Raw genomic sequence first — 26,494 nt, forward strand, 5'->3', positions numbered from 1 at the left:
ATCAACATGAATCAGCCATAGTTTTATCTATGTCCCCTTCCACTGTGCAAAATTCTTAGAGAGACACCAGACCACCTTACCTGAGAAACTTGTATGTGGGTCAAGAAGCAACAGTTAGAATTGGACATGGAATAACTGACTGGTTCAGTACTGGGAAAGGATATGACAAGGCTGTATGTTGTCACCCTGATTATTTAACTTCTATGCAGAGTACATCATGCAAACACCAGGCTGGATGAATCACAAGTTGGAATCAAGATTGCTGGGAGAAATATCAACATCCTCAGATATGCAGATGATACCACTCTAATGGCAGAAAGCAAAGAAGAACTAGAGTCTCTTGATGAAAGTAAAAGAGGAGAGTGAAAAAGCTGGCTTGAAACTCAACATTCAAAAAACTAAGATCATGGCATCTGGGCCCATCACTTCATGGCAACTAGAAGGGGATAGAGTGGAAACAGTGACAAATTTTATATTCGTGGGCTACAGAATCACTGTAGACAGTGACTCCAGCCATGAACTTAAAAGATGCTTGCTCACCGAAGAACTGATGCTTTCAAATTGTGGTGCTAAAGACTCTTGAGAGTCCCTTGGACAGCAAGAAGATCAAACCAGTCAATCCTACAGGAAATCAACCCTCAATACTCATTGGAATAACTGATGCTGAAGCTCCAATGTTTTGGACAGCTGATGTGAACAGCCAACTAATTGGAAAAGACCCTGATGCTGGGAAAGATTGAAGGCAGGAGGAGAAGGGGACAACAGAGGATGAAATGGTTAGATAGAATCAATGACTCAATGGACTTGAATCTGAGCAAACTCCAAGAGATGGTGGAAGACAGAGGAGGCTGACATGCTGCAGTCCATGGAGTTGCAAAGAATCAGACATGACTGCACAGCAACAGTAGCTAGTTTTGTAGGCCAGTGGTTCTTAGCCAAGGTTGATTTTGCTCCCCTATTCCAACTTGGCAGGAACATTGGGGACATTTTTGGTTGTCACAATTGGAGAATGCACTCCTGACATTGAGTGGTTTGAGGTTAGGGATGCTACTGAACATCCTACAATGCACAGGACAGTCTCAAAGAACACCTGGTCCCAAACATCCACCGTGCAAAGACTGAGAAAGCCTGGTTTATGCAAGACTCTTCTGACTACTCTACCAAATACCCTGGGTTCCTTCTCATTCTATTGTGACCAGAATATTCTCTCAATATAAGCTGGGGCAATAACTGGGTTCAGCCCTTTGAAACATCACTACCCCTTCATTGCCTGGAATCCAGTGTCTTAAAAACGATCCCTTTAGTGGGTTATTTCAGGCAGGAGGGTAAATATACTGTTACTCCATCTTATCCAGAAGTGAAGTCTTTAAAGGGTATTACTGAATTTAATGTCCTCTCTATGTGCATGATACTTTTATTTTAATTGGAGTATAACCACTTTACAAGGTTGTGTTGGTTTCTGCTGTACAACAACACGAATCAGCCATTAATATGTATGTCTGTGTGTGTGTGTATGTGTGTGTGTGTATGAACCTCCTCTCCTCTTGAGCCCATGAGACTTTTATTAGTTTTATGTTGGTCCAAACTTGGAATGTGAATTTTAAAAAGGTAAATCAGGGTGTCAACCTGCGCATACAAATTTTCTTTCACAGCCATTCCTCTTTTTGGAAGAAATGTAACAAGTCACAATATATTTTGAATATAGATGTTTAATAAACAGTTTATTAAACAGTTTAATAAACAACATGAATCCACCAGTTTAATAAACAACACAAATCCAAAATAATCTTGTACAATGTACCATGACCAAAAGAATGCTTTAACTTCTCAAGTGGTCTTTCTCTGTAAGATGAAACAGCTGAACCATTCTTTAGAATGAATCCAGGAAGAGCTTGGCTGGGCTAGATTGGCAGCACTGTTCTGGCTAGAAGCTGGGAATTTCGTTCAAACTCCTTTCCCTATATGCTTTTAGAATTCCATTTTGCCAGTGAAATGAACTCACGTGAGACTCGGAAAGCGGAAGGAAAGTGGAGGCCAATATTCTTTGTAGGTCAAGGCACTCAGACATGAAGATGCTAAGGCACCTGGCATATCTCCCGGCTTTGTCTCCATCTCCTCCATCCTGCATCCAGCTCATCCTCTTGACTACTGGCCCTCCTCACCAACTGGGGACACAGTAGGGCACTTGGCATCAAGTTTACTAAGACCATTGCTTCTTTGCCACAGTCTTTGTCACACACCTATTTTGGCAGACACATAGGGCTTTTCAGGTTTTCCAACTGTTCACCAGCACTAGTACATTAAGTGAAAATATTTAGGACTCTTCCTCTTATCCCCTGGCACCTCATTTCCAGACCATCTCTTCCTACTTTGTCATACACCTGTGTACTAAACCCCTTATTTCCATCATCCTTGTCTTGGCTGTTTTCCTCACTGAATTCAAACTGAATCATAGGCCAACCACCACCACCACAATGCCCCATTTATTATTACCACTCTACCCTATTTATTATTTTTCAAAAGAAAGAGTGGTCCAAACACTTCTGCTTCTAATGTAAAATATCACACAAGGGTCTACGGCTGCTATTTTTGTTGTTATATAAATTTCCATTAAGACTCCCAGGCAAGCAACCCAATTTCTATGTCCATCTTGAGGCTGGGAAGGCAGAGTTAGACAAGGAAGAATCATTATCTGATGGAAGTCCTGCCCATTTATTCTGAAAGAAACATACGAAGTGCAACACTATTTGACCTTATGGCCAACAGTCTAAAGAGAAATAATTAGCTTGTGCCACTTCTTTTTCTGTTCATAACAACAAATAATGGCATCACCAACTCAATGGTCATGAGTTTGAGTGAACTCTGGGAGTTGGTGATGGACAGGGAGGCCTGGCGTGCTGTAGTCCATGGGGTCGCAAAGAGTCAGACATGACGAGCGACTGAACTGAACAACAAATAAACAGCATTCCCACAGCCCATCTCTAAGTGTCTGCCTCAAGGAGGCCTGGGGAAAGCTAAATGGGCTGTTTCTGAGTTGCTTTACAATGAACTAAAACATATTTTATCATTCTTTACTTCAGTTACCAAATTCAAAGGCCCCAAGTGACCCATTATTATTTTGCTATGGCCCAGCTTTTTGTATATTTGATCTTTGCCATTCTATCTCTTTTTCTCTTTCCCTAAATCTGTTTTGCTATAACAAATTATTCACTCTCACCCTTGTATGCCTTCCTTTGAGTCATCTATTTCAGAACCAGTCAGAGTTGAGTTGAAATGGATTACAATCCCTAGGGTTCTTTTGCTGTTCTGTCTCAACCATGGTCTCAGGATGATGGTTGTAAAGGCTGTGTGGTCATTTCATGATCTTTTTGTTGGTTACAGTATGGCCTACATATTTTTTTTAACTTTTGTGTCTGTTGATTTTGAAGAAAATTTCATACACCTGAGACATTGCTATAGCTCTTTAAGGCTCCAGGTCACATTTTTAAATGTATTTTCATCACAAGTAAAACACTTTTGTTCTGCAAACTATGGCAAAATGTCATCAGAAGAAATTAGATTCCATGAAGAAATTCTCAAACAAGCAATTCACTGTATTACTCTTAAATTTTTATTAATGTCTTCAGTTTGTGCATCATTTAAAATAAGGTATGTGCTTCAAAAAGCATTCCTATACATAAATAGACCAAGAGATGGTTAAGGAATTTATCCCTAAAACATGCACATCATTTTTATTCAGGTGTGTATAAGAAAGGGAAATGAGCTTTCAGTCTTTTTCGTTGAATTAGACATTTTGAAAATAACAACGCCAAATGTTTTCATGGAACAAACGCTTTCCAATACAAAATGCTAATGGAATGAAAAGACATTAGTGTTGATCAAGAGAACTGAAAAAACATTTCCATTATACATGATCACAAGGAAAAGGGTTCCAGTGGGTTGAAAACGTTATGTCAAATAAAGGAATCAGCATGAACTGAAAGGTTTAGATGGAAGAACAGGTAGCAGGATCCAGATTATGTGACATATATATATATATATATATATATATATATATATATGTATATATTCAAGGCACATGACTAGGCTAAACAGGTGGCTAGGTTTCATAGACCAATTTGTTCTTTCATTGGGAAAATAGTCAAATGTAATATAATTTCCATTTACTGGCCTTTATTGATAAATAAATGCAATTAGATCTACAGAGCAAATGTTGTCCTTTCAGATACACACCAAAAGTACACACTAGCTAACAGATGCCAGAGTAGCCAAAGCAGTATGATTACATTCCAGTTTTTTTTCACACTACAGTTACATGGATGTTAGCTAAAATGTCTTTACATTGTTTCTAGATATCATACTGTCTACTCTCAAGTTACACAAAAAATAATCTTCAAAACTAGGCAGGTTAAAGAACTTACTAAACCACAAAGGATGTTCAAACTATTGTTCAACACCAGTTAAACCCAAACCCCGGAATTGATCGTTGATTATATTCAGCCTGGGCTTTTCCCAGGCTGAGAAAGTTCTCCTGCACTACCTCCCTTCATAAAGCGAAAATGCTAGCATGTTGGCTATGGTTCTCTTCTTTTTCTTTGGTGAATCAGAGGAATGCGCCTACCCACGCCCTCTACTGCCCATTCTATTATCTATACAATTGCCCTAAACATCCACCAAAGGAAAAGGAATATATAATAAACCCTAGCCTTCAACAATATTTAAACCACCATCTTCTGAAATCAACTGCAACAGGGAAAGAGAGGATATCAAGCTTTGTCAAGTTTGTGAATGATCAAAACTCTCTTCCTAAAAGTTAGTAATATGCAGACAAGGATAATTCTGTGTGCTTCTAACAGTCTAGCAAAACATTCCCCGTTTGACTGAGATAAATTGTTTAATATCAATATTTTACCTGCTTGGGTTCCTTGAAACACCAACAATTGCATTACAATTCCCCAAATAACAACAATTCTCCATGAACATTGTTTTCAAGCACCTAAAACCCTTCAAAATCAAAAGACATTGAGACGAGCTGTTAGCAACACTATCAGTCTTTTCAACTTTTGTGTGCATAAAGGTCATCCAGAATTTTAGCCAACAGCTCATAAGACAGGTGGTTTCTACCTTGGTGATAGCTTTGTGCAATTACAAACAAAATGTTTCTGCAAGTAGATGACACTAGTTTACAAACCAAAGAAACACAATGCTTTTTTTAAGGCTACTGCTACAATAAATGGTTCAGTCTGAAGTGCAATAAAATAAACAGGTTGACAGGACAAAGATAAATCTGGAGGCGTGGAACAAGATTTCAAAAAAGAGAGAAAGAAGCAGGTTGAAGAGACTGGCAGACACCATCTCTCAGTATTAAAAGGCCTGAATTACACGGATTGCTTTTAACTCCTTGGTCTCTCATATCCTTGGTTAATGATAACTTTTTTATTTCTTCACACAGCTTGGCCACGTAAATCCACCACAGAGAGGTGACACAATAATATAGATGAATACCTGGGGTGGGGGAGAAGGCAATTTTATTTTCTTGAATCTATCACAGGCTCCTAAATAATATATAAAGGCAAGACCAATGAACAAATTTTGGTTCCATCAGAGTAGCAGTGGTATAATAATACAACACACGAATCAAGTATTTTCAAACATAGTAGTAGAATTAAAATGATCTTTTCTGATATAACTCACATCCACTTGAATTCCACTGTTTTTTTTTTTTTTATTGGTAAACAGCAGTGGGGTTGTTTCTCTTCACTGGGAAGTGAGCAGACTAAGAACTATATAAGCCACTCTACTGATAACATCATTGTCATAAGAATCACAAATTAACATAATTCCCTTGAGGTACGATTTTGTATTAAGTACATTTTTAGATTTTGCACATGGATTTATTTTTCATTATTAGGATGATTAAAAATAATAAAAAGCATGAGTAGACTCTATATCTATACCACCTATGAGCAAGAATGTTGCCATGAACCTTTCAGTGGATGCCACTAATTGTAATTATTCAATTGTAAGTAACACAGTAAAAATACGAGTCCTATAAAGATGTATTCACTTTTTAATTATGATATTATAATTGTAAATTATGCTATTTTAATGGTGTATGTTTGCTCACATTACTATATTCCAAAAATAGGTTTACTATCAAATTTAGGTTCACTGCATTGTCAGTCATTTTGTTTTGATTTAAATTATAACCTTCTAAGATCTTTAAGTAACTGATTTCATTACTTACATGCTTAGAAAAAAATATGGATTTTTTTTCTCTACAAATGTTGGGGAAAATTATGGTTATTAATGAATACAGTAAAGTGCTCAAATTACATTCACACACACAGATATTCCAACTTGATATAAAGCTGACATCTGCCACAGCTAAAATATAAGGATTTTTAAAGCTGAAGTGCAATACTTGAGGTGATAGCACTTTTTGTCAAAGAGGTGGCAAAGTCCTCCAAATGTAACAAGTAATCAACAAAAATAATCAGTAATCGATTAAAATAATATGAATGTAACAACTATCTACTTTTATAACTCAACCTAAATTCCTAGATCATGGAAGGAAGAGGAAGCTAGGCTGAGAAGCCAAGAATGTGCCAGCCTTGGATACCATGGATCCTGAACAAGAAGACACGCAAGGCGATAGCACAATTTCTAGGATAACATGAATAGATCTAGGGCTGCCCTTCTCGGTTAGGCAGGTCCAGCTGTCTAAGGCGGAAAGACCTTCAATAGAGGTCAAGGAGAATGGGAGTTGAGTCAGAGATACCTGCTCAGAGTTACCTTTGAGCCTCTGTAAATGACAAGAGGATGAGGAGGAAATGCTGCTTTGCCCAGACACCAACTACCCCCAAAGGAAACCGTTCCTCCCAAACTCCTTCGAGCAGCAGCTCTGGAGCTTTTGGTTCAGGACTTCTTTACCCTCTTAAAAATGAAGACTCCAGAGAGCTCCTGTTTAGAGGGGTTTATAACTACCAACCCCTGGAGAAGAGAATGGCAATCCACTGCAGTATTCTTGCCTGGAGAATTCCATGGACAGAGGAACCTGGTGGGCTACAGTCCATGGGGTCACAAAGACTTGGACACGGCTGATTAACTCACACACACACACACACACACACAACTATCAACACTTACTATATTATAAATAAAATTTTTAAATATACCTATTACACATAAACATAACTAACTACATTTCTGTGAAGTCTATTTTGTATGTCAACTTCGGGAGGCTACAATGTACTGTTACCCAAACACACACTAATCTAGGTGTTGCTGTATTCTGTAGATGTGATTCAAGCTCATAATCACTTGACTTTAAGTAACTGGGCTTCTCTGGTGGCTCAGAAGGCAAAGAGTCTGCCTGCAGTGCAGGAGACCTGGGTTGAACCCATGGGCTGGGAAGATCCCCTGCAGAAGGAAATGGCAACCCACCCCAGTATTCTTGCCTGGAAAATCCCATGGACAGAGGAGCCTGGCAGGCTACCGTCCATAGGGTCACAGTCGGACCCAACTGAGCACCTTCACAACAGCCTGCTCTGTGGATTTTGGACTTGCCTAGCCAGTTCCTGCCATTGCATAAACTAATTCCCTGTGATATATCTTTTAATATATATTCAAAAAATTCAAGAAGAGAGAATATCTGTTAACAAGTATAAAAGTTCCATGAAAAAATGTTAAAATATAATAAGCATCCCTAGAAATTTAAAACATGGCTTCCCTTGTGGCTCAGTTGGTAAAGAATCCACCTGCAATGTGGGAGACCTGGGTTTGATCCCTGGGTTGGAACAATTCCCTGGAGAAGGGAAAGGCTACCCACTCCAGTATTATGGCCTGGAGAATTCCATGGACTGTATAGTCCATGGGGCTGCAAAGAGTTGGACACAACTGAGTGACTTTCACTTCACTTACAAAAATAAACATTTTAAAATTAATCAATTAATTTTTTAAATGAAGACCTGGAGAGCAGAATGAACAGGGCTGGAAGAGTTAGCTGAATGATTCATCCAGAATGTGATACAAGAAAGGAGCTTAAACATATTAAAAAGGCTACCAAACATGCAGGATAGTTCAAAGTGATCCAATATCTGTTTGTATTAGAGTTCCAAAAGGAGAACAGCATATAGACTATATTTACGCACTAGAGAACTATTGCATTATAGTAAGTAAATACTAGGAAATGGAACTCACCATGCATTAAAAAGTACTTCTCAGTACTTATTCCAGAAATTAAAGAAAAGTTAATTATTACTGCTTTCATTAATGTCATTCAATATATTAATAGTAAATGTAGTTTTATTATCAATTCATTGGGTGGAGAAATATCATTTCTTAAACTGAAATGCCTATTCCTGATTAAAAACGAAAACTTTTAGTACTCTAGATATAAAAGGTTCTTTCACTTCACAATGAAAGTCTAATATGAATTCATAGTAAATATCACTCATAAATATTAGAAGCATTCCAATTAAAACCAGGAACTAAATAAAAATTCTCAGTGATACTGTAATTATTCAACACTGCTAGTAACTATGTGATAAGGTCAAGATTATTAACAGACAGCACTAATCTAATTAATTAACCTGAGATAATTAAGCTACAGCAGGAGTCAGTAAACTATAGCCTTCACGTGAGCTAAGAATGGTTTTTATAATTTTCAACATTTAAAAAAAAAAAAAAGAATATGTGACACAGACAGTATGTGACCTGCAAAGCCTGGACCTCACAGAACATTTGCTGACTCCTGATTTACAGCACACAGAGAATCAACTGACAAACTATTACAACTGATACCTGGTGCACTGGGAAGACCCAGAGGAATCGGGTGGAGAGGGAGGTGGGAGGGGGGATCGGGATGGGGAATACGTGTAACTCTATGGCTGATTCATATCAATGTATGACAAAACCCACTGAAATGTTGTGAAGTAATTAGCCTCCAACTAATAAAAAAAATTAAAAAAAAAAAACATACAAGGTTGCCAGAAACAAAAAGAGGAATTAGAAAAGAAAAAACAGAAACAAATAGATAAATAGAATTAACTAGAAAATAGAGAACATGGACTCAACTAGAAAATGTAATTTGAAAAGAATCCCATTTTAATAGTGAGAAAACCATGAAATAACCAGGAATATCATAGTAACTTCAGAGGAAAGTAAATGCCTAGTCATACATTTCACTATTAAAAGTTATGCGTAGCTCATTTCAGAGTGCTAATCATTGAGAAGGAATTCCAACACCTAATTTCTTAGAGACTGAAAGATAAAATCACTAAAGGACAAAACTTACAACTGATATGATGATGATGATGATAGTGAGCTTGAGATTCTTCATGCACATGGCTCGGGCAAGATTTCTGCTGGTTGTTTTGAAGGTGACAGACTAGAAAAAAAAAAGCATGAATTGTTTGATCCCTGGCAATGACTACATGACGGATTTGCAATAATACCTACAAAACTTTTACTTTCAATAATTCTGTTCCAACGTTCTTTACACCTTCCCTCTCTTCACATGTAGACTGGCCACTTGTAATCTCTAGTTTCCCAAAGCAGGACTCTGCCATATATATGGTAAGCAGTAAGCCCATTGTGAAGGGTTCCCTCCTTTTTCTTCTGCACTGTAGCAGTGCATGTAACAATGACCACTAGAAGTAGTTCTCCCTACTAGCAGAAAAGCCTTTTTCTCTTTATGCTTCCAATAAGAAAGTTTCTTTATGAGCCAGTTGGCTGGAAACACATTTGCCTATTCTGCCCCGTTTAATCCTGCTATTGTGAAGCATAAGAACTGTTTAATTCCCACAGGAAGATACGTATTTACTCATATCAGGGCCCAAACCCAAAGAACTTCACTCCTTCAGTTATCCATTTTCTTTTGCAGCATCAATTTCTCAATATATACCGAACCATTCCCACCAGGGCAAATGCAGTTTCTAACAAACAATAATCACTAATAATTCAGAAGTTCCACTCCTAGATATATACCCAACAGAGAGGTATGTACAAGTTCAGCTAAAGACATATATAGAAATGCTTCCAACTGCATTATTTGTTTCATTTCAAAACTGGAAACAACCCAAATGCCTACCAACTGTATTGTAAAGAATTTAACCTTGCCTGAAAAGGGATCTGACCTTTGCCCTCAGCTCCTGATAGACAACCTTTTCTTGCTTGGGAGCCATGGGCCCGCCAAATAGTAACTAGCTCAGTGCAGGGACTAGTCACTCCAGGAAGACCAACTCTATGATTTAGGATAGGGGTTTAGGTCAGACCTAGAGGAGCTTAGACTGGAGACTGAGATTAAGCAAGTAGGCAATCATAAGTCGATCATGCTTATGTAATGAAATTGCAATGAAAAATTAAACAACAAAGTCCTACTGTAGCACAGGGAACTATATTCAATATTCAATAATTAAACTGCAATGGAAAAGGATATGGAAAAGAACACATGTATATATACATATATGTATAACTGAATCACTTTGCTATATACCAGAAACTAGCATAACACTGTATATAAATAAACTATGCTTCAAAAAAAAACAACAACGAAACTGAGCAATGAAGCCTGGGCAAGCTTCCATGTTGTACAATACCCTGCATATGTTGTGAAATAAATTTATTTGATGGCAAGATAGGAAAAATTTAAACATAAAACATTTTCTCAATACTTTGACTTCTTCCCTTCCCTCACTGTGCATTGTATATCTGCATTAGGCATCGACCAAATCTTCTCCATCAGCAAAATACCTGCTCAACCATAAAGACCAACATTCTACCAGCACCAACAAGACAACTTAAAGATAACATTCTTTCTTAATCTTGTAAGCGGCCACAATCTGGATTGTGTAAACTGTCAATAATACGTCATTTAATGTCCAGCCCTGTCTCAAAAAAACTTATAGAACTGTGCCTTGACTTCCAACGGGTGGAACAGTTCTCAGAACTTTCTGAGATGCTGTTCCCAGGTTATAATCCTCAAATTTGGCTCGAATAAAATTTTCAATTTCTTTGATCAACAGATTAATTTTCTGTTGACAGTGTCACCACACATCTATGCTGGGAGAGTAACAAGCCCACGGGGAGAGAACAACAGAAACTCTGGGTTTGGTAACTCCCCTGAACTCCACCCCAATGTGCTTCTGCTCTTGGTTGAGCTTAATCTGTAACATTTGCCTGTAAAACACCATAACTGTAGGAATAATAGTTTTCACAAAGCCCTTCTAGTGAGTTATCAAACCTGAGAGTGGTTTGGGGAATTAACAAACCTGCACTTGGTGTCAGAATTGAGGGCTGTTTAGGGACTGTGGCCTCTAAACTGTTTATAGTTGGTGAACTTCTCAGTTGCCTAAACTCTTTAGAATTACTCACAAAGTCACAATAAAGAATTCAAGGAGGAGGAAGATAATATGAAGAAGTAGTAACAGTGAGCAATGAGCTTCCCTGATGGCTCAGTCAGGAAAGTATCTGCCTGCAATGCAGGATACGCAAGAGACATAGGTTTGATCCCTGGGTCAGGAAGATCCCCTAGAGGAGGAAACGGCAACCCACTCTAGTATTCTTGTGTGGACAGTCCCACAGACAGAGGAGCCTGGCAGGCTACAGACCACGGGGTCACAGAGTCGGACACAACTTAGTGACTACACCACCACCAGTGAGCAGTAAAACTAATATAGGTTAAGTGATTCAACGGATTGAAGATTTCTCCACAAGCCTCAGGTTCATATCTGAACACTAATAAGTCACCTACTTAAAACCAGTTCAACTAAACAGAACAATTGTTACGTCTTACCAAAGTTTTCCATGGAGACAGGTAGGGGTGGGTATAAATAGAAAAGAACAAGAATATATTAAAAAAGAAAAAAAAAAAAAAACCCTGTGAAAATGACAAGGGCAAGCTGGCAAGCCCATGGCCTATCCACTCCATGTTGATGATTTCATTAGCAGCTGATGATGCCCTAAAATTGGGCAAAGGACTTGACTAATTTCTCCAAAGAAGATACACCAATAGCCAATAAGCACATAGCTTCCCTGGTGGTTCAGATGGTAAAGAATCTGCCTGCAATGTAGTGACCCAGGAAGATCACTGGAGTTAGGAAGATCCCCTGGAGAAGGGAATGGCTATCCACTCCAGTATTCAAATTGGGAAAGAAGTATGTGAAGGTCATATATTGTCACCCTGCTTCTTTAACTTGTATGCAGAGCACATCATGCAAAATGTCAGGCTAAATGAATCACAAGCTGGAATCAAAACTGCTGGGGGAAATATCAATGACCTCAGATATGTAGATGATTCTAATAGCAGAAAGGGAAGAGGAACCAAAAGCCTCTTGATGAGGGTGAAAGAGGAGAGTGAAAAGGCTGGCTTAAAACTCAACATTCCAAAACCTAAGATCATGGCATCTGGTCCCATCACTTCATGGCAAATATTAGCCTGGTGAAAAAGTAACTGCAGTTTCAGATTGTGAATTTTAAATCATTATAACTAGGCTTAAACACATTTTTATTAATCAAAATAGGAACCATTACAATCAACACATTTTTGCCATGTGAAATAAGCTTCTTTATTCCCGTGGCATAAAAATCTGTGCTTTGGGATTCACTGAATTCTTGGGAAGTATTTTCTGCCTCCTGCTGGTTGTGGAAGCATTTTCCCTGCAAAAAGTTGTCAAGATGCTTGAAGAACTGGTAGTCAGTTGATGAGAGGTCAGGTGTTGAATATGACTGATTAGGCAACGCTTCGTAACCCAGTTGATTCAATTTTTGAAACACTGATTGTGTGGCGTGTGGTTGGGCATTGTCATGAAGAAGAACCAGGCCCATCCTGTTGACCAATGCCGTGTGCAAGAGTTGCCAATTTTAGTGCATCTCATCGATTTGCTGAGCACACTTCTCAGATGTAATGGTTTTCTTGGGATTCAGAAACCTGTAGTGGATCAGACAGGCAGTAGACCACCAAACAGTAACCAAGACCTTTTTTTTTTGGGGGGGGGTGCAAGTTTGGCTTTGGGAAGTGCTTTGGAGCTTATTCTCAGTCCAACCACTGAGATGTCCATCACCAGTTGTTGTATAAATCCACTTTTCATTGCATGTCACAATCCAATCAAGAAGTGGTTCATTGTTGTAGTACAGAATAAGAGAAGACGACACTTCAAAACAATGATTTTTTTTTTTTATTTACGGGCAGTTCATGAGGCACCTACTTATCAAATTTTTTCACCTTTCCAATTTGCCTCAAATGCCAAATGACCATAAAATGGTTGATGCTGAGTTCTTGGGCAACCTCTTGTGGTGTTTTAAGAGCATCAGCTTCAACAATGCTCTCAATCAGTCATTGTCAACTTCTGATAGCCAGCCACTGTGCTCCTCATCCTCAAGGCTCTTGTCTCTGCAAAACTTCTTGAACCACCACTGCATTGTATGTTCATTAGCAGTTCCTGGGCCAAATGCATTGTTGATGCTGTGAGTTGTCACTGCTGCTTTATGACTCACTTTGAACTCGAATAAGAAAATTGCTCGAATTTGCTTTTTGTCCAACATCATTTCCCTAGACTAAAATAAATATAAAATAAATAGCAAGTAATAAGTCATTAGCCAAAAAAAAAAAACAAAGAAATAAGTGTGCATTAAAATGATGTATAACATAACCACATTTACTTAAGAATGTATTCAGTATCAAACAGCAAAGTGCAACAATGTAAAACCATAAATACTTTTGCACCAACCTACTAGAAGGGGAAAAGTTGGAAACAGTGATAGATTTTATTTTCTTGGGCTCTAAAATCATTACGGATGGTGACTGCAGCCATGAATTTAAAAGAGACCTGCTCCTTGGAAGGAAAGCTATGACAAATCTAGACAGCATATTAAGAAGCAGTGACATCACTTTGCCAACAACGGATCGTATAGTCAAAGCTATGGTTCTTCCAGTAGTCAGGTATGGGTGTGAGAGTTGAACCATAAAGAAGGCTGATTGCCAAAGAACTAATGCTTTCAAATTGTGGTATGGAGAAGACTCTTGAGAGTGCCTTGGACTGAAGGAGATCAAATCAGTCCATCCTAAAGGAAATCAGTCCTGAATATTCATTGGAAAGACTGATGCTGAAGCTGAAGCTCCAGCCACCTGATGCAAAGAGCAAACTCAATGAAAGAGACTCTGATGCTAGGAAAGATTGAAGGCAAAAGGAGAAGGGGGGTGACAGAGGATAATATGGTTGGATGGCATCATGGACCCAACGGAAATGAGTTTGAGCAAACTCTGGGAGATAGTGAAGGACAGGGAAGCCTGGCATGATGCAGTCCATGGGGTCTCAAAGAGTCAGACACGACTTAGTGACGATACAAAAACAAAAAGCACATGGCAAGATGATTAACATCACTAGTCATTGTTGTTGTTTCAGTTGCCAAATCCTGTCTGACTCCGTCCCCATGAACTTTAGCCTGCCAGGCTCCTCTGTCCATGGGATTTCCCAGGCAAGAATACTAGAGTGCGTTGCCACTTCCTTCTCCAAGGGATCTTCCCAACCCAGGGATCAAACCTGTGTCTCCTGCATTTCAGGTGGATTCTTTACTGTTGAGCCACCAGGGGAAGCCCCATTAGTCATTAGGGAAATGAAAATCAAAAACACAGTGATACCACTTCATACCAATGAGCATGGCTATAACAAAAATATGGAAAATAACAAGTGTTGGTGAAGATGTGGAAAAACTTGTATCCTTGTACATTGACAGTGCGACTATAAAATGGTGCAGCACTTAAGAAAAAAATGTTTGGTAGTCCCTCAAAAAGCTAAATACAGGATTACCATATGATCCAACAATTCCACTCCCCCAGAAATACCCAAAGTAACTGAAAGCAGGGACTTGAATGAATATTTGTAATGCCAGTGTTCATAGAAGCATTATTCACAAGAGCCCAAAGATGGAAATAACTCAATGGTCAATCAATAGATGAATGGATTAAAAAAAAAAAGTGGTATATCCATATGATGGAATATTATTCAGGCATAAAAAGAAATTAAATTCTGATACATGCAACGATACGAATGAAACTTGAAAATATGATGCTAAGTGAAATAAGCAAGGCACAAAAGGACAAGTAACTATAGGATTCCAATTATAGGTGCCTAGAAAAGGAAATTAATAGAGACAGAAAGAGATAAGAGTTTATCAGGGGCTGAGGAGAGTAAGAATGGGAAGTAATTGGTTAACAGTTGCAGAATTTCTGTTTGGAACAATGACAAAGTTTTGTACATTGATAGCTATGATAGTTGCGCAACACTGTAAATGTAATTAATGTCACTGAATTATACACTAAAATAGTTAAAATGGGAAATTTATTATATATATTTCAAAATTAGAAAAATATAATATGCCGAAGCCCACTGAACTGTATACTTTAAATGGGTCAACTGTATGGTCTGTGGTTTATTTATAAATAAAGAAATTTAAAAAGCTGTTAAAAAATCAAGAGGTGATAAAATGAAACTATTTTTTTAAATACTTGAATAAAAAAAATAAAAAAGAGGAACAAAGAAGACGAAGCAAATAAAAACCAAAGCACAACATAGCTTACTTAAACCCAACTCTCCCAAATATTTACATTACATGTAAGTGGAATAAACATTTCAATTATAAGCACACTTTATATATTCAAGAACATAAAGGAAAGCTTGCAAATGTTTAAAGAGATAACATAAAAAAGATCCTTGTAGAGACAAAAAATACATAAAATGGGAGTAACAGATTATAAACTGCAGAAGAAAAAGACAAGTAAACTCAAAGACATAGTAACAGAAACTATCCTAAATGAAACACAGAAAGAAAAAAGACCAAAAAATAATGAACAGAGCATCAGTGAGCTGTGGGACCTTCAAATAGTTTAATGTACATATAGTGAGACTACTAGAAGGAAAGAAAGACAGAAAAATATTCAAAGAAATAATAGCTGACTATTTTCATAATTTGATTAAAAACTACAAACTCACACTTCAACAAACCAAAAGCTAAAGAAACATGAAGAAAACTACACTAAAGTATATTATAATCAAATATCTTAAAACCAATGATAGAAAAATGTTAAAAGGACCCAGAGGGGAAAAAAGACACATTATATATGTAAAAGCATCAGTGGAATTTTTGCCAGAAACAACATAAAAGACAGGATGAAATATCCTTAAAATATTGAATGAAAAAATTAATGCAAAATTCTGTTCTGTGAAAATACCTTTTAAAAAAAGGAAATGAAAGACTTCAGATATACAAATACTGAAAGAATTCATTATTAGCAGACCTACAATGCAAGAAATTTTGAAAGATGTCCTACAAGCAGAAAGAAAATATCACCAGACGGAAATCTGGACCTACAGAAAAGAATGAAGAGAGTTACCAGAAATATTAACTACATGGGTAAACAGAAGTGATGTTTTTTTAAAACTATTTAAATCTCTTTAAAAGATAATCAACTGCTTAAACAAATAAAACAACAGAAAGAGAAGGTGAGGGGAAGAAAGAATAGATGGTACAAACAGGAAACAAATAGTAACATGGTAGATTTTAAATCTTCCCACACAGAAAACTCCAGGCTGGGACTGCCTCACATTTGAATTCTTCCAAATAACTAAGGAATAGATAATTTCAACAGTACTAGCACAAAAACTCTTTTGGAGGACAGAGAGATGCAGGTAACACTTTTCAACCTGTTTGTTGGGGCCAGCATATCTCTGATACCAAAGCACCCAAATAAAAGTAAATGACATACCAACATCCCTCATGAACAAAGATGCAAAATTCCTGAATAGGTCAATGGCAAATCCAGTAAGATATTATATAAAAAAGGATAATGGATCATGACCTTGCAGGAATGCAAGGCTGGTTTAACATTCAGAAATAAATATTAATTTAGTAAGTTAAGTTCAATAATATTAACTGAATAAAAGAGAAAAACTATATAATTCTCTCAGTAGGTAGAGAAAAAATATTTGATAAAATTCACGAATAAAACTTTCAAATGAGGAACTGAAAGAACTTCTTTCATCTGATAAAGTGTACCTATAAAAAATCTACAACATCATAACTGAAAATACTGAATCTTTCCCCACAAGATGTGCTCCATGCAAGAATGTCTATTCTTATGACTTGTCTTCACTATCATGTAGGTTCTAGTCAGTGTAATAAGACAAGGAAAAGAAATAGAAAGCAAGCATCTACCAAAAATGTTAGTAGAATAAGTGAATTTTGCAAAGTTGCAGGATATAAACCAGGTCAACATATAAAAATCAACTTCATTTCTATATACAAGAATAAATATTGGAAAACAAAATTTTAAATTTACAATAGTACACAAAACCATGAAATTCTCAAAGGTAAATTTCACAAAGTATGTGCAAGACTTGTATACAAAAAACTAAAAAACACTGGTAAGAAAAATTAAAGAATATGGAAAGCAGAGATATGCCAGGTTTATGCATAGAAAGACTCAAAGCTGTCAAGATTCCCAAATTTCCCTAAATTGGCCTATTAAATGCAATCACAATCAAAGACACACTTTTTTAAAAAAAAAAAAAGGATGGAAAATAACAAGCTTATTCTGAAACATAAATGGAAATGCAAAGGACCTAAAATGGTGAAGACAATCCTGCAGAAGAACATAGGGAAGGACTTAGGGAATTCTATAAAGCCACAGTTAGCAATACAGTGTGGTACTGGCATAAAGGCAGACAAACAGAACAATGGAACAAAATACAGAATTAAAGCCCAAAGAGAAGAATGGATAAACAAACTGTGGTTGGTAGATTTATACAAAGGAATATGTAGTACAAAAAATAAAAATAATAAATTATTACTGCACTCAACAACATGGACGAATCTCACAGGCATACTGGTGAGTGAAAGAGGCCAGACAGAAAAGAATATGTAACATATGATTCCATTTTTCTATACATTCTAAGAACAGGAAAAAACACTATCTAGGGTGATGTAAGTCAGAAAAATGACCTCTGTTAGGGATTGTTAACTGGAAGAGGCATGAGGCAGCTTTCTGAGGTGTTGATGGTGTTTTATATCTTGATGTATGTCTTGATCTAGGTGGTGTTTGGGATTCCCTGGTGGCCCAGTCAGTAAAGAATCTGCCTGCAATGAGGGAGACCTGGGTTTGATCCCTGGGTTGGAAAGATCCCCTGGAGAAGGGAAAGGCTACCTACACCAGTATTCTGGCCTGGAGAATCCCCAAGGACAGAGGAGACTGGCGGGCTGCAATCCATGGTGTCACAAAGAGTCGGACATGACTGAGCAACTAAGCACAGCACAACAGAGGTGGTATTTACATGGGTGTGTTATTGTTGTTTAGTCGCTAAGTTATGTCTGACTCTTTTGCAACCCCATGAAACAGTAGCCTGCCAGGTTCTTCTGTCCATGAGATTTTCCAGGCAAGAGAACTGGAGTGTGTTGCCATTTCCTTCTCCAGGGGATCTTCCCTACCCTGGGATCGAATTTGTGTTTCCTACATTGCAGGTGGATTCTATATCATTGAGCCACCTGTGAATCCTGCTCAGTTCAGTTCAGTTCAGCTCAGTCACTCAGTCGTGTCCGATTATGACCCCATGGACTGCAGCACACCAGGTTTCCCTGTCCATTACCAACTCCCAGAACTTATGCAAACTCATCCACTGACTCAGTGGTGCCATCCAACCATCTCATCCTCTATCCTCCCTTTCTCCTGCCCTCAGTCTTACCCAGCATCAGGGTCTTTTCAAATCAGTCAGTTCTTCACATCAGGTGGCCAAAGTATTGGAGCTTCAGCTTCAGCATCAGTCCTTCCAATGAACACCCAGGACTGATTTCCTTTAGGATGGACTGGATGGATCTCCTTGCAGTCCAACGGATTTTCAAGAGTCATCTCCAACACCACAGTTCAAAGGCATCAATTCTTTGGCACTCAGTTTACTTTATACTCCAACTCTCACATCCATACATGACTACTGGAAAAACCATAGTTTTGACTAGATGGACCTTTGTCAGCAAAGTAACGTCTCTGCTTTTTAATATGCTATCTAGGTTGGTCATAGCTTTTCTTCCAAGGAGCAAGCATCTTTTAATTTCATGGCTGCAGTCGCCATCTGAAGTGATTTTGGAGCCCAATAAAATAAAGTCTGTCACTGTTTCCACTGTTTCCCCATCTATTTGCCATGAAGTGCTGGGACCAGATGCCATGATCTTAGTTTTCTGAATGTTGAGTTTTAAGCCAACTTTTTCACTCTCCTCTTTCACTTTCATCAAGAGGCTCTTTAGTTCTTCGCTTTCTGCCACAAGGGTGGTGTTATCTGCATATCTGAGGTTAGTGATATTTCTCCCGGCAATCTTGATTCCAGCCTGTGCTTCATCCAGCCCAGCATTTCGCATGATATACTCTGAATAGAAGTTAAATAAGCAGGGTGATGATATACAGCCTTGATGTACTCCTTTCCCAATTTGGAACCAGTCTGTTGTTCCATGTCCAGTTCTAACTGTTGCTTCTTGACCTGCATACAGATTTATTCGGACGCAAGTCAGGTTGTCTGGTATTCCCATCTCTTGAAGAATTTTCCATAGTTTGTTGTGGTCTACACAGTCAAAGGCTTTGGTATAGTCAGTAAAGTAGAAGTAGATGTTTTTCTGGAACTCTCTTGCTTTTTTGATGATTCAACGGATGTTGGCAATTTGATCTCTGGTTCCTTTGCCTTTTCTAAATCCAGCTTGAACATCTGGAAGTTCACGGTTCATGTACTGTTGAAGCCTAGCTTGGAGAATTTTGAGCATTATTTTACTAATGTGTGAGATGAGTGCAATTGTGCAGTGGTCCGAACATTCTTTGGCACTGCCCTTCTTTGGAATTGAAGTGAAAACTGACCTTTTCTAGTCCTGTGGCCACTGCTGAGTTTTCCAAATTTGCTGGCATATTGAGTGCAGCACTTTCACAGCATCATCTTTTAAGATTTGAAATAGCTCAACTGGAATTCCATCACCATGTACAGTATGAACCCCATGAACAGTATGAGAACCCCATGAGCAGTATGAAAAGGGAAGCCTGTTACAGGGGTATAAGCACATATATAAAAAATAACTGAGCTACACATTATTAATAGTACACTTGCTGTACTTTGCTGTATTTGTTATTCTTCCATAAAAAGAGGCAGCAGTTAGTTAATTAATACCTTTTTTTATTCTGGGTCATTCAATCAACAAACTTAAGAAGGGGTTTTTTTTTTTTTTTTTTTTTTTTTTGAAAACTGCAGACTCTACTAGTACTGGTCAAACACAGGCAACTCTGGTTAAATAGGGTCATCTCCAGGGATTAAGGGGGCTTCCCAAGTGGCTCAGTGGTAAAGTATCTGCTCACCAATGCAGGAGACACCAGTTTGATCCTTGGGTCAGGAATATCTCCTGGAAAAGGAAATGGCAACCCACTCCAATATTCTTCTGTGGGAAATCCCATGGACAGAGAAGCCTGGTGGGGCAATAGTCCATAGGGTCGCAAAGAATCAGACACGACTGGGTGACTAAATAATAACAACCAGGGATCAGGAATAACTAAGAGATGGACTGAGTGAGTGAGTGAGTGAGTGATAGTCACTCAGTTGTGTCTGATGGACTGGAAGTACCAAAAAATCTGCCAGCAGATTTACAATCAGATAACGTGTCTTCCCTCTTTGTCCCCAAGCAATGGTTTACAAAGTGAGACATTACAGAACCCTGGTGTTTTGACTTCCTCTATGGTTCCACCCTTCCTTCAATTTCCATGTACTTTGGCTAAAGACCACACTATTCTCCTAAGACCCACTGTTAACAGATGTCCCTATAAAACTAACAATGAACCTTTAAATAGCTCTTACTATATATATGACACTGTGTTACGGACTTTGCATGCATTGTGTGCTATAATCCTCAAAATACTATGAAAAAGCTACATCTCCATTTTATATATGATGATTGGAGGCACAGAGAGGTTAAGTAACTTGCCTAAGGTCACACAACTAGCAAGTGGCAGAGATGGGATTCAGTCTCAGGCAACAGACTCTAGAGCTTGTGCTGTAAACCACTACAATCTAGCTGTCAGTAAGAATGAACAAGATCACTCGTTTATATCTGTTTCAAGGTACAAACTTCTACTCTTCATGCAAATTTGTAGATTCAAACTGTGACTGATCTCTGCCCTCCTTCTATTCACTATCTATTCACTCTTTCTATATCTATCATCTTTCTTCAAAACTTTCATCTGCTAACCAAATGGAAAATGCAGAGACACACATTAACTGCAGCAAGAGTAGGTTATAGGGACATGTCAATCTCTGCCTCTTGCTTAATACAGGGAAAAGTCAAGCTCTCATGGTAAGCAAGAAAGTGACTTTACTGTCTGGTTTTCAGCATTCATCATGGGTCACAAGTGGCCTGTACTTTTGTTCTGTGTGTTACAAAATGTACACTTCTACGCAGATGAAGTGCTAAGTTATGTAGGCACCAATCCAAAGCTTTAAAAAAAATGTTCTTTTACACTGAGTATATTTTCCAAACAAAAGCTTCCTTAATGGCTATTAATGAGTTGTGGGTTTTTCTATGCCTCATTGTTATCCTCATCTTCACAAAGTAGTCACGTAATGGGGGTTAGAAAGGAAAAAAAACTCCACTAAAGTATCAATTTTAAGACATTTCCCTATTATTTTAGCCATTAACCACAGTATCTCTACAATACTATCATATTCCATACTTACCGAATCCACAAGATTTTCTGTTTTATCTATTAGCAATTCCAATCTTTCGCCTCGCTGAGCTACCAGATCTGAAAATGTCAGGAAAAGAAAAAATATCATGTTTATATTACAAAATTGCTAATTCTGGCTTTAACACAAATCTGATTTTAATTATAGCTGGTATTCATGACAACTCATATTTACTAAAAAAGCACTTAAATCTTCAAGAAATAAAAGATTGTACTCAACTCTGGCAGACATAAGGGTTTCCCAGGTGGCTCAGTGGTAAAGAATCTGCCTGCCAAGCAGGAGATGCTGGTTTGATTCCTGGTTAGGGAAGATACCCTGGAGGAGGAAATGGCAACCCACTCCAGTTTCTTGCCTGGGAATCCCATGGACAAAGGAGCCTGGTGGGCTACAGTCCAGAGTTGCAAAGAGCCAGACAAGACTGAGCAAAGGGGTGTACACATTAGACACAAACAGATAAATGAATGGGCATGATTGTGTTTCAGTGAAACTCTATGTAAAAAGACAGGCCAGATTTGATGCAAGAGCTGTAGTTTGCAAACACCTAAATGAAGGGTACGATCTGAGAGTAAAAACAAATAAGAGGTGGACATTTCCAGAATCACAGTGTGAGGTCCTGCCCAGAGTGTCTCTCCAATAAAACCATCACAACTGGTAAAAATTAGGAAAAAACAAAAACAATTCAAAGTCTGTGAAAACTGTGACTGTCCTAAGGGCATACAGCAAATGGAGAAACATTTATACAAGAAAATCAATGAACTCTCAGTGAGAACAGTGAGAGTCTCGGGCATTTGAGCTACGATCTACTTCATCCTTCAGTTCAGTAAAATGGCAGCTCTACTTCTGGCAAATAAAGCCTGGGAGCTCTCTTTTCCCTCAGGTCCCATTCAAAAGCTATGCTTTCTCCCCATGAGGGGCAACTCATCAACATTACTCCTCCTTCCTCACCCCAGCCCCAGGTCCGTGAGGCAGAAGCTCTATTCAAGCATGGCATGGATGGTAGGTGTGAGGGCTCCTCCCTCTACCAAGCCCCCCCAACACACAGGGCAGAAGCTCTTCCACAGGAGGTAGGACAAGAACTCTGGGCTGTGAGTGCCCCTGCCCTGACATAACTCATAGAGCAGAGGTTCCACACTGGAAGGGGGCAAGCCAAGAAGACCGGGTTTACCCAGCACTCCAATGGCAGAGCAAGGGTGTCACTCTAGGAGAAGCACTTTGCTGCCCGTATCCACAGCATGAGAGCAGTGGTTCATAGATTGTTCCCAAGGGGAAAGGCAGGCCTTAGGAACAGATCTTCCCTGAGAGTTCAGACTTTATTTGGAACAGAGTATGGGCAAGTTCAAGCCTAAGGGTGCTGTCAAAAACAATGTTGTACACCCATGGCTGATTCATGTCAATGTATGGCAAAAACCACTACAATACTGTAAAGTAATTAGCCTCCAATTAAAATAAATCAATTAATCAAAAAATAAAAAATAAAAATTTAGAAAAAACAATGGAGATTTTGGATGTAAGCAATGATAATGAAGCTGGTAGCTTCATGAGAATAACAAGTTAAACTATGGGATAGCTGGACGTTAACAGAGAGTATTGGGGGAAGAATCAGCTAAGAAGAACCCTCCTGAAGTCAAAACAAACACCTAAGACTAGCTGCAAAGACAAAGAAACACAAACCTAATTAGATCACTGGAGGAATTTATGTCTGGGGAACTGTGAGAAAAATAAAAATAGAGCAACTAGCCTGCAATTAGTGGAGGCTAACAGCTGGGTGAGATACTACAAAGGCAGGCTTAATAGTGAGATCAGGAAAAGAAACCAAGAGAACTCTGCCATTCCAGGGTGACTGTGGGCATGCCCAAGGCTGTTCCCTCTGAGAAGTGACATTGGAGGCTGCACACTGTGGGAGAAACAGACTTCAAAGAAAAACTCCTACACAAGTAAACAACAAACCCTGAGAGTTGGGAAATAGAGCCCAGAGTTGCTACATTATCTAAACTGTCCAATTTTTCAAAAAAAATATGAGAGATGAAAAGAAACAGGGAAGTGTGATCCAGACACAGAAAAAAGAACAGACATGGGGGAGCTCAGCTGTTTCACTCAACAAGAGAATGAAATTAGAAATCAGTAACAGAAGAAAAACTTATGAGATGAAGTAAAAGCAGTGCACAGAAGGAAATTTATAGCAGCAAGCACCTACATTAAAGAGAAAATGTTATAGACTGAACTGCATCCCTACAAATTCATATAATGAAGCCCTAACCCCTAATTCAGAGATGGGGCTTTTGGGAAATCATTAGGTTTAGATAAGGTCATGCAGGATTATGATGAGGTTCATGTCCTTCTAAGAAGAGACACCAGAGAGCTTGTTCCCTGTTTTATTTCCAGCCATCTGAGGACACAGTGATAAGGCGCAATCTGCAAGCTGGGAAGACAGTTCCCACCAGAACCCAACCATGCAGGCACCCTGATCTTGGATTTCCAGTTTCCAGAACTCTGAGAAAATCACTTTCTGTTGTTTAAGCTACCCAGTCTGTGGTACTTTTTATAGTACTCTAAGTTGACTAAGACAAAAGATCTCAAATTAATAACCTATCTTTTTACCTTAAGGAACTGGAAAAAGAAGAGCAAACTAAATCCAAAGCTAAAAAGGAGAAGCAGATAATAAACATTAGAGCAGAAAAAATATCAGCAAAACAACAGAGAAATCAATGAAACCAAAAGTAGGTTTGAAAACATCAACAAAACTGACAAATATTTGCATAAACAGACCAAAAAAAAAGAAAGCAAATTATCAAATTACTGAAATAATCACTATCAACTTCACAGAAATGAAAGGGATCCTAAGAGAATACTATGAACAAGAGTATGTCAACACATTAGAAAAATGAAATGGATAAATTCCTAAGAAGACACAAACCACCTAAACAGACTCAAGAAGAAATAGAATATCTGAACAGAGCTACAACAAAGAAAGATATTCAATCTGTAATTCTTAAACTTTGCACAAACAGAAGTACAGGCACAGATGGCTTTAAGGGTGAATTCTACCAAACATTTCAAGAATGAATACCAATTTTCACAAATTTTTATAAAAATAGAAGAAGAGGGAATACTCACAACTTATCCAATGAAGTCAGTAACAGTCTAGTATCAAAACCAGACAAAGATATTACAAGAAAATAATACATCAATGTATCTTATGAATATACATAAAAAAGCCCTCAGTTAAGTACTGGTAAAATGAATCCAGCAAGATATAAAAACGATTATAAACCATGATGAAGTGGCATTTGTTTCAGAAATGCAAGGTTACTTTCATATTCAAAAATCAATGACTGCAATGTATTAATAAAATAAAGGACAATACAACATGAACATCTCAACAGATGCAAAAAGCACTTGATAAAATCCAACACCTTTACATGATAACTCAACAAACAAGAAATAGAAGGAAATTTCCAGAATCTGATGAATGGCACCTATGAAAGAACCACAGCTAACATCATACATAACTGTGAAAGTCTTCCTAAGATTAGGAATAAGACAAGCATATCCACTGTTGCTGCTTTTATGCAACACTGTACCAGAGGTTCTAGTTAGGGCAATTAGACAGGAGAAAGAAATGAAAAATTATCAAGATTGGAAAGGAAGAATTAAAACTATATTTTCCAATGGTATGATCCTGTACATATAAAATCATAAGGAATGATTAAAATAAATGAGTTCAACAAGGTTGTACAAGATCAAAATACAAAAAACCAACTGTATTGCTATACAAAAGCAATGAAAAATCCAAGAATGAAAGAAAAATTCCATTTACAATAGCATAAAAAATGGAAACAAGGCAAGAAAGATGATGGAAGAGAAATATTATTAAAAAGAATTAATTCTGCTCATCAAAAATGGTAAGAAAGACTTTATTCAAGACTACTGCAACAGGGACTTCCCTGGCAGTTCTGTGGTTGAGTCTATGCTTCCAATGACAGTGCATTGGTTTGATCCCTGGTAGGGGAACTAAGATCCCACACACCATGTGGTGCAGCAAAAAAAAAAAAAAAAAAGCACTACTGCAATAGAGGAGAGAGAGTGAGCTCAACTCTGAATACAACAAGGAAAAGTGGGGTGATGTCAGCAACATAGTGGCATAAGACATTCCTTCTTTTCTCCCTCCTTTTAAGCAACTAATTAGACATCTATCCATGAACAAGAGTCTCTCTGTTAGAATTTTAGGGTCCAACATCATATGCCAAGAGCCCTGGGAGGATTCTCATCCACCTATACATTGGTAACAGGCAGACAGACCATCACATGGGCTGTAGAATCAGCAGGACTGGTGATTTGCCCCAACCCCTCTTGGTCATGGTGGGGTTAGGGAAAATCTGAATAGTGCTGACTTGGGCAGGCACCCAAGGACAAAAGAGAATTTGTAGAAGTTCGGCCTTGCTGAGGGAGAGTCCAGCATGCCACTTGAGCAAAACAAAACAAATTTGAGGCTGGATTTCCATGACTGTGGGGAGGGGGAATGGAGGCGATCAGGAAAGAAGCAGGTAAGAATATCAAACATTATCAAAGGATATGGTTCCTCATGATTGTGTTCAGGACTTCAGCAGAAAGTCCATTCACAAGTTTATGGGAAACCCTCACCCCGTGATCCCTTCACCAGTCCCATAATCACCTTCAATGCCCAGAGTGCAAGACTCACACCTCTCCCCCCTCTCCAGCTATCTCCTTATATATAC

At 38.2% G+C, this 26,494-nt stretch overlaps 1 protein-coding gene across 3 annotated transcripts in view; it reads right to left on the reverse strand.

Annotated features, from left to right (window-relative positions):
- Nucleotides 1-26,494, reverse strand: part of VAMP7 (vesicle associated membrane protein 7) — an 81,380-nt gene that overhangs the window by 1,552 nt on the left and 53,334 nt on the right. Inside the window, exons 6-8 of one of the 3 annotated variants that reach the window (XM_061137907.1) lie at nucleotides 21,750-21,817; nucleotides 9,299-9,391; nucleotides 1,690-5,505 (exon numbers count right to left, since the gene is read on the reverse strand). In XM_061137907.1, the coding sequence (XP_060993890.1) occupies nucleotides 5,437-5,505; nucleotides 9,299-9,391; nucleotides 21,750-21,817 (230 nt within the window). In that variant the 3' untranslated portion in view covers nucleotides 1,690-5,436. Of the gene's footprint in view, nucleotides 1-1,689; nucleotides 5,506-9,298; nucleotides 9,392-12,513; nucleotides 13,558-21,749; nucleotides 21,818-26,494 lie in introns of those variants that run through there. The other 2 variants (XM_061137908.1, XM_061137906.1) reach the window with 2 other exon arrangements.

This window comes from Dama dama, chromosome X, assembly GCF_033118175.1.
Source record: "Dama dama isolate Ldn47 chromosome X, ASM3311817v1, whole genome shotgun sequence".
In the NCBI taxonomy this organism is placed as follows: Eukaryota; Metazoa; Chordata; class Mammalia; order Artiodactyla; family Cervidae; genus Dama; species Dama dama.